This window comes from Lepisosteus platostomus, chromosome 6 (genome assembly GCF_059453375.1).
Source record: "Lepisosteus platostomus isolate fLepPlt1 chromosome 6, fLepPlt1.hap1, whole genome shotgun sequence".
NCBI classification, from domain to species: domain Eukaryota; kingdom Metazoa; phylum Chordata; class Actinopteri; order Semionotiformes; family Lepisosteidae; genus Lepisosteus; species Lepisosteus platostomus.
Genome location: NC_142616.1, coordinates 14,349,154 through 14,358,363, shown reverse-complemented (window position 1 = coordinate 14,358,363; position 9,210 = coordinate 14,349,154). Strand labels below are relative to the sequence as shown.

General features: G+C 45.2%; 1 protein-coding gene across 2 annotated transcripts; it reads right to left on the bottom strand.

Annotated features, from left to right (window-relative positions):
* Positions 1–485: 485 nt before the first annotated feature.
* On the bottom strand, positions 486–8,995 carry LOC148660499 (zinc-binding protein A33-like). Of its 2 annotated transcripts, XM_088637997.1 has the most exons (6): positions 7,944–8,995; positions 6,789–6,806; positions 5,111–5,128; positions 3,726–3,743; positions 2,253–2,279; positions 486–1,309 (listed from the first exon to the last, which is right to left on the bottom strand). In XM_088637997.1, the coding sequence occupies exons 5-6, from the start codon at positions 2,266–2,268 to the stop codon at positions 723–725; spliced, it is 603 nt and encodes a 200-aa protein (XP_088494123.1). In that variant the 5' UTR covers positions 2,269–2,279; positions 3,726–3,743; positions 5,111–5,128; positions 6,789–6,806; positions 7,944–8,995; the 3' UTR covers positions 486–722. The 2 variants fall into 2 exon arrangements, with proteins under 2 accessions (XP_088494123.1, XP_088494124.1); XM_088637998.1 differs by lacking the exons at positions 3,726–3,743; positions 5,111–5,128; positions 6,789–6,806; positions 7,944–8,995 and having other exon boundaries at positions 2,253–3,712.
* Between the last annotated feature and the right edge of the window lie 215 nt (positions 8,996–9,210).

Genomic DNA, 9,210 nt, shown 5'->3' with positions numbered 1-9,210 from the left:
GCTTCTTGGGAAATTGGCCCTGATGTGAGTCTGTGTTTGTGTGTGTGCACCCTGCCATGGACTGGTGTCCCTTCCAGAGTGTATCCTGCCTTGCTCCCATTGCTTACTGGGATAAGCTCCGGCTCACTCGTGATCCTGAACTAGAAGATGTGGTTTAGAAAATGGACAGATTGAAAATTGGTTCTAGTGTGAGTGTGTGCATGTATTCGTTTGCCCTGTGATAGTCTGGCTTTCTGCACCCCACAGAAAACGTTCTGGCTCCCCTGATGCCCTAATTTGGATAAAGCAGTTAGAAAATGGATGGATGGAGAAAAATGAGCTTTATTTATTTTTAGTTTTGCTTTTATTAACTAAAGTAAATCACCCTGGCACACGTACATTTGATAGTTCTGTTGCCCCTCAGAAAATTCTATAATTTAAACAACTAAGAAACTGAGTATATTGCACAGGAAGAAAAAAATGTAACAGAACAGTCTGAGATCACATTTTAAAGCAGTTCAAAAGTTTTATTTTGCTAAATATAAACAGTTACCGGATAGATAGGGAAATTGTCATTTCACATTATCTTTGATTACGTGTTCTAATGTGTTCAGTCATAATGAAACTAAAACCTGCTGCAATAATTTGTTTCATAGTCCTGATATTATTCATCTCTTCTTGATTCATCCTTGTTGAGGTACAGGTACAGATCGACGCTGTGCACCTGTGGAGCAAGTGGATCATCAGCAACTGGAACGGCTCCAGCATGAACAGCACCAATGGAGGAGTGGGCGGGAGGAAGAGATAGCAGAGATGGTCAGAGGGGCTGAGTTCCTGCCCCCCTCGTTGGTACAGGGGCTGAAGAACGGGTAGAGCTTCTCCCTGAAGGTGTCGTAAAAGGTGAACATATGGGACCTGGCCTCCACATTGTAGAAGGAGACCTGCCCCTCCTCGTAATCCACGTACACCCCCACCTTGCGGGGCTTCTGGGCCAGCTGGAGGACAACAGGGACAGTGGAATTTGCTGTGTACGTCCCACCCCTCAGCCACACAGTCCAGAGGCCAGCCTCAGGGCACAGTGTGATCTGCCCCTTCCTATCGCTGGACTCTCTGGCGACTCCTAAAGTCCAGCTGGTCTTCTGCCCCACCTCCACCTCCCAGTAGTGTCTCCCTGAGGTGAAGCCCTCGGCGCCCAGGACATTGACACAACAATAAAATCTCTCTGGATTGTCAGGGAGATCCTGTCGTTTGTCACCATGTCTGACTTTTTTGCCACCGTTGTACAGGACGAGGTGGGGATGGGCTGTTTCGGCGTCCAGAGTCACATCAACTGGCAAAGAAAGTGGCAAAGAAAAATATTGATCTCATTCAGCATATGAGCACATGAAATCTTTCATTTTTTTAACTTAAATTGAACTGTGTAAAGTGAGTGAGGAGATTAAACAGATTTTTATAATTGGGGAGTGATGAATATCATCGAGAAATGGAGCACAAAATGATCTCACCTTTTACTAAGAAAGGGATGTAACTGCAGGAATGAATAATCGTGCATGTTGTGCACCTTGAACTGGCCGCTAATGACCAATTCACCATGTGCTAAATACTCTTTGCATTTATTTCCACAGTGAACAGATTCTCCACCCCAACATGAATAAAATGCCTATAGTGATGGCGGCAGGGCTGATCCCAGAGTAAGAAGTGTTCACAACATTGTTAAAGACACATGTACGCCATGCTCTGTTTACATGACCGTTAATTTCTCTTTGAGCAGATGTAAGCCTCCCATCACACCTGCTTGCCTTCATTTCTTTGAGGATTTCTTCTTGAAAGGAGTGGGATTTCTTTTCCCGTCTAATTATTCAAAGTGTGCTGGAATCAAATAAAGGCCGATCAAGAATGAAAACCAATGCCGTGGTCAAGAATAAAACATAAAAAAATGTTAAAAAAGTAACAAGTGTTTTGGGGCCAGTAGCCATGAATTCCAATTTATTCCAACTTCAGATTGTGTTTTTCCACGTGAATAAAGTGTAACAGTTCAACTAACGTGTTCCCAATCAGAGTTCTTGTTGGAAATCATATTTTCATAACTTATCTAAGCACCTGCTTCATTAACTTTCATGAAATGTTTCCAAATCTTCAGAAACTGAGAATTGAACAGTGATGTATTAAAACTGCTGTAATCAAACGCCAGAGCTGTGAGGCAGTGAGATGACACTGCGACACTGTTTGATTCTTTCTTAAGTACTACATATCTGAAAATAAAATAGCCTCACCCGCATGCTTTCGCATCCTCTTGAATTCTGGGGGAAAAAAAATAGAGAATTAAGAGTAAAATTCTCCTTGTTCTTCTGCCTACCTCCCATTATTGTGGGGTTCTAAATATGGGGGCTGTAATGAAAATAGATATTGACGTCACACATCAGACAGACGTCAGTCCAGTAAAGGAACAAGTAATAGGTTTTATCCATGCTGAAAAGAGAAGAATGAAAAAGGAAAAGAAACAGGAGGGCCGTACAGTATGTGCCTTCAGTGCAAAACTACTGGTAGTGATTAAATTAACATGTTCCTCATTACCCTCTATTGAGCTGGCTAACTGTAGGACACTGAAGCAGTTCAGGGAAAGAAGCACATTTAGCACTGAACTGGACACCCATTTCACTTTTACATCCTGTAGATTGTTATACAGTTAGTGGAAAATACTGTATGTGTGCCAGGCCTCTTCCAAATGTTCACAAGGAAGCTGTTGCACTGCGACCTCCTGAGCTCGGCTTTGGTACTTGAGCTGCTGAGGCATCTGCAGTCCCTTTAAGGTCTTCTGCTTTGTTTGCCTTTTGGCGTAAGAACAGGGAGTGTCTTGTTTGACTTTCAGACTGTGTGAAAATCTCTACTCTGCTTGTATAAATGAAAACCACAATCAACATTTGATTGCAACAGAATGCACTTCTGACATGCCAATCCATCCCACCGTTTTCTGTTTTATCCGATCCAGGGTCACGGGGAGGCTAGAAGCTATCCCAGCAAGCAACGGGCACACAGTGAGGCACACCCTGGACTGGATGCCATGGCCAATTTTTCCTAGTAGTCAATCCACATAACAGCATGTCTTTGAAATGTGGGAGGAAATCAGAGCACCTGGAGGAAAATCACATGAACACAGGGAGAACATGCAAACTCCACACAGACAGCACTCCAGGAATTGAACTCAAGGCCCCAGTGCTCGCCACTGTGCCACCATGATGATGCCAATCATAATGTCATAATATCAATGAAAGTGCAAGCTCAAGACATCCACCAGTAAGGAGCGGGACCTCAAATCTCCGTGATCACCTTCAGACAGCAGCTGCAACAGCTGGAACAAGAATGCCATACCAATATGATGGGTTCCAAGTGTCTAGTTGCAATATACCAACTCAGTACTGGAATCCTATGGGTTTGCCTTCTTTAATTGGTAGCATTAATATAACTTTTTTATAACTTTGCCGTGATAGCCTTCAGTCTTCAAATACAATTAATTAGTAGCTAATTTGAATGGCTTGCCAAAGAATTAGCAGCTGATTATCTACCAATATATTCACCATATAAACTGGAACAAGATCTTCTGACTTGAAACTCTCTCTATACAAACCGTGCACAAACTGTGGTAGTGTAATATCGCTGGCAACTACATGCAGTGTTATTTGAGGTTGCCAGAACGATGGGTTTTTGTGTGGGTGCAGCCAAAGTGGTGCAGTGGCCTTTCTCCTCACCTTCAGGTCTGCATTTTTCTGAAAGAAAAAGAGAACACAAAATCAGACAAATCAGACAAATCATTAAAAGAGAAAATACTGTATATTAGAAAAGCATGGACACTTGGGTCTCAAAGTATCAAACCCTTTGCTGGTCAGTCATTTATACAGCGCCCCTGGAGCAGCTGGGGTTAAGGGCCTCGCTCAGGGGCCCAGTGGCGTAGGATTCCTCTGCTGGCCGCGGGATATGAACCAGCAACCTTCCAGCCACAGGCACAGATCCTGAGCCACAGAGCCACCACACCACCCCACTAGCCACCCTACCGCATTGATACCTCACAGCGGCAGGACCCTGGTTTCATCTTTCCCCGCGCTCGCATGGGTTCGCTCCCACAGGCCACAGGCCACAGACACGCTAGTAAGCTAATTGGCCCTGATGCGAGTGTGAGAGAACCCCAGTGAAGATCTGGTGTTTCGTCCAGGGTGAACCCTGCCTCGCGTCCATCCACAGACGGATTCACTAACGGGGCTGAGCAAGCCAAGCCCAGGGCTCAAGCCAGAAAATACCCAGAGAGTCCAGGGTGTACCCTGCCTTGCACCCATTGCTTGCCAGGATAGGCTCTGGTCCGCCACTGGCTAACCCTATACTGGATAAAGAGGTTCATAAATTGATGGATGTATACATTGTTACGGAACAGTTCTTTCCAGACCCTATGCAGACGGCACAATCCGGGGTGGAGTGAGGAAACACTAGGAAAAAGTCATGCAGGATTCGGGAATGTATATGGGGGGGGGGGTGTGTCCAAAGTGCGCAGGTGTCCAGGGGTGTGAGTCCGGGGCAAACAACCCAAGGATGAGACGAACGGAAAATCCAAAAGACAGGGCAAAAGTCCAAAAGCCAGGCGATCCATACGAGACAGACGGGTTAAAAACAGGAACCAGGTCGGAACCGGAGGAGGGAACGGAAACTTAAAAACATGACGGAGCCAGGCGATTATAGGCTTGCACGATATGGGAATCAGATGCAGAGCCCCGAACTGAGTGGGTGTCTGGCTTTTAAGGGGGACGGGAAGGAGGCTGGAACAAGGGGCAAGTGCACAAAATCAGGTCCGAAGTGAAAGAGCCGGAGCGCCCTTAAGGAGGAGGGACTACAATCGTGACAGACATTAATGGGGTTGAAAGAGCATGTCATTCATCTAGCTAGGTTATTACTACTTAAATATGAATTGGAAGTGAAGTGCTTCAGGGATCTGTGAGATTCCAGATCCGTACAGATGGGTAAGCTCTGTTAGAGGAGGAGCACTGTACTGGTTATGGGAGGGCAGACATGCACATAAACCTGAAGCTCAAAATCCATCACAGTCTTACTGTGCCACAGATAGCTGTTAAAACCTCTTTCTCCTCACCTTCAGGTCTGCATTTTTCTGAAAGAAAAAGAGAAAAAAAATCAGACAAATCATAACAAGAGAAAATACTGTATATTAGAAAAGCATGGACGCTTGGGTCTCAAAGCGTCGAACCCCAGTTCTGCCATTTAAAAAGTCCCCAGCTCCCTCATCGTAATGACCGTCCAGCAGTCCAGGTCCCTTACAGCACCACTATGCGACGCCCAGCGTACACAGGCTGGGCAACACTGGGCCACCAGAACCAGGACAGCACCGGAGAGTCCGCAAGAACTGACTCACCTTCCATCCTGTCTGCCCAAACAGGAGGACAGATGCAGTGATGAAACTTGTGCATTGCTGGCCTGCAGAAGGGGACAGAAGGAAGACAGGTCCCCTTGCTGGCCACTCCCAGTTCCGGTGCAAGGAGGGCACGTCATGTTAAGCTTCCTTTCTGTTTCTTATGGAATATTAGCATGGACCTCGGAACTGCAGAGAAGCAGTGTCCACCTCCATTGACTGTGTCCAGTACTTCATTGTTTGACACTGGGAGTAAAATACTTTTTCTGATTGTCCTTTGTTTAGTGATCGGGTGTTACAGCGTGTGCATGGATTTGTTAAAGGTGATCTGATTCTGTGAAATAATGAGCTGTTCTGTTATTCAGGAAAGGGGGGGTGTGCAGACTCCTGTCCTGATAAAGATGAGATCACTTTAATGGCCATATACAATCTCTTGCTTTAGGAATGATCTTTTTGAATACCCCAGCTTGCTCTCCATGAGACACACAGACAGGGAGGGAAGCTGGGGGTCAGAGCACAGGGTCAGCCATTTATACAGCACCCCCGGAACAGTTGGGGTTAAGGGCCTTGCTCAAGAGCCTATTCCCAATGGAGTAGGATTCCTCTGTTGGCCACGGGATATGAACCAGCAACCTCCCAGCCACAGACCCAGATCCTGAGCCACAGAGCCACTGCTCCGCCCTTGCATCACGGTGTCCATGGTGTCCTTGCATCATGTCCAGTAGAGCATTTGAGCACCTTTCACATCAATGCTTAGCAAACCTCGCTGCATGAAATATGCTCCTAGTGGTTATCTTAGACTTGGAGGGAAACAAGTTAATTGACTTGAATGGTTTAAATCTGAGAGTGTAATCAAGTTTTACAGAGACGACTTGGATGACACTGAACCATTAATTTGTTACATTAATTACTAATAAGTGTTACATTATTAAGTCTATACAAAACATAATTCCAAAGTGGATGGGGAGGATGGTACAGTGGCACTGTGGTTAGCATTGCATTAGCGCTGGGGGTCTGGGTTCAATTCCAGGGGGTGCTGTCTGAGTGGAGTTTGTATGCTCTCTCAGTGTTCATGTGGCTTTCCTCCAGGTGCGTGGGTTTCAGGATAGGCTCTGGTCCACCACTGGCTATACTGGATAAAGAGGTTCAAAAATGGATGGATGTATACATTAATGGGGCTGAAAGAGCATGTCATTCATCTAGCTAGGTTACTACTACTTAAATATGAGTTGGAAGTGAAGCGCTTCAGGAATCTGTGAGATTCCAGATCCGTACAGATGGGTGAAGTCTATTAGAGGAGTAGCACTGTACTGGTTATGGGAAGGCAGACATAAACCACATAAAACTGAAGCTCAAAAACCATCACAGTCTTACTGTGCCCCGGATAACTGTTTCTCCTCACCTTCAGGTCTGCGTGGTTCTGAAAGAGAAAGAGAAAAAAAAATCAGACTGGATTTTTTCTTCATTACAAGATAATATACTGTATATTGGAGACATCAGCAAAGCAGGGTGTGCTGCTGTTTCCGTTTGCATGCAAACTTCCTGCTCCTTGCCCATTCAGGCAGGAATATAAGGCTGATATCACCTCTGGGCATCTGAGCAGTCATTGACCACACATTCAGCCTTGCTATGAGAGAGGTCACTGAGCCCCAGGGGGTCCCCACTTGGGGTTCCCTCATGGACTCCATCAGAGCTCCAGCATCTGGAATTTTGTGCCGTATGAAATTTTACCAGATGTCACATATTTTGAATGATTTTCTCATTGATGGGCTCTTAGCCCTTTGTGTTCGTACTGTGAAAGCCCCGGTAGGGACCCCATGCCCCCGATTCCTTGCTGCTCTGTCACCTGACCCGTTGGAGGAAGACGATTGGTCAGGTGACTGCTTCAAAAAAAAGGACGAGGAAGCTTCCAGAGTCGGCTGGTGGGAGGCTGCTGTCAGAGGGGCTGGAGGTACTTTGGAAAATTGTGTAGTATGCATTTAGCATAACCCTTACCTCTAAAACACACTAGTCTAGTACACACTAATTAAGCAACATTTAGAGGGCAAAGTATCAGTTTCCTAACCACTTTTTATGTGTTTATGGTTGTATTGTACTTCCACCTTTGCTACAGTAAAGCAGATTTATGTGTCTTTTTCTCTGTGAAAGCGATCCTGCTTTTTTTTGTACAGGGGGTCCCTGCTTAATCTGCCCCTGTTTTTACTTTCTGATCTCCTAGACAAGACAATTCCCAAACTGTCTGTGCAAATCTATTAGGTACACCCTAAAACAGAAACCAAAGGGTACAAAGAGCAATTGTCAGCTAAAACCATTACAAAATAGCTTTATATTGCATAGAAAGTATTATAGTTCAGGTGGGCACACACCCGAAGAAGCTCCTCAGCCGAAACGTTGTGTTTTCTTTCATCTCTTTTCAGCCTGCAATAAACCTTTTCTTGATCCTTTATAAATTATTAATTTATTATTATTATTATTATTATTATTATTATTATTATTATTATTATCACATCTGAAGTAAAAAGTGAAAATAAATCTGATGAAGATAAAGTTAACTCACCACATTGTGCCAGCTTTTCCAAATTTAAGGCCTAGTAATTTTCATGAATTTCACGTAAAATTTGAATGGCCAATTCCACCGCGCCACGCTCTCCACAGACGGCAACCAAGCGTGTTGCCAGATCTATCGGATCACACAGGGTAATTTCTGACCTGGGGAACTTTCCTCCTCGTCCCTTGTCAATGAGCTTGTCCTTAAATCTCTTGAGGCGCTTTTCTTCCAGGTCTTCCAAGCTGTCCAGGATGTGATCCTTGATGGTTTTTCCCATCTTGCACAGTGAGATATCTACTTGTTTATGTTTCCTACACCATTCATGTCCATCAACAAAAGATGGAATCAAAGAGCAGCCAGTCTCAAGCTTACAAATATGAAAGAAATGGTATTTCAGGTGTAATTTCAATCAAATTCTCCTCTCTCTCTGCTGCTGTGTGTTGCTGTGATTGCTGTTGTGGGTGCTTTCAGTTTCACCTGAGCTGGGATTGATAATTAACAAGGTTAACTTGGCTGTTTAGCAGTCTTATTGTCTGGAGGTAGAAGCTGTTCCTGATCTGTTGGACTTTGACCGAATGCTTCGGTACCGTTTACCAGACGGTAGGAGAGAAAACAGTTTGTGACTGGGATGACTGGGGTCCTTGAGAATGGACCTGGACTTCTTAAGACATCTAGGTGAGTGGAGATCCTGGATGTAGCTCACAGCCGGTGATGAGCTGCGCTGACTTCTGCAGTACTCTGCGACCCCAGGCGGAGCAGCTCCCAGACCAGGCAGTGATGCAACCAGTCAGGATGCTCTCAATAGTGCACCTGTAGAAGCTGGCCTGGATATGTGACGGCATGCTGAACTTCTTTAGCCTGCGGAGAAAGAACAGGCACTGCCGTGCTATTTTGACCACGGTGTTGGTTGGTTGGTCCAGGTTAAGTCCTCTGAGATGTTAACTCCCAGGAACTTAAAACTGCTGACCCTCTCCACTGCAGTCCCATTGATGTAAATAGGTGTGTGATCTCCTCCCTGATGTTTCCTATAGTCCACAATCATCTCCTTTGTCTTACTGATGTTAAGAGAGGGGTTGTTCTCCTGGCACGATGCTGCCAGGGTTTCAACCTCCTCCCTGTATGCAGACTCCTCACCGTCTGTGATCAGGCCAATGAATGTTGTATCATCCACAAACTTGATGATGGAGTTTGAGTTATGCCTGGCGACACAGTCGTGGGTAAATAAGGAGTAGAGGACAGGACTAAGCACGCAGCCAGTGTTTAGAGTTTAGAGTTT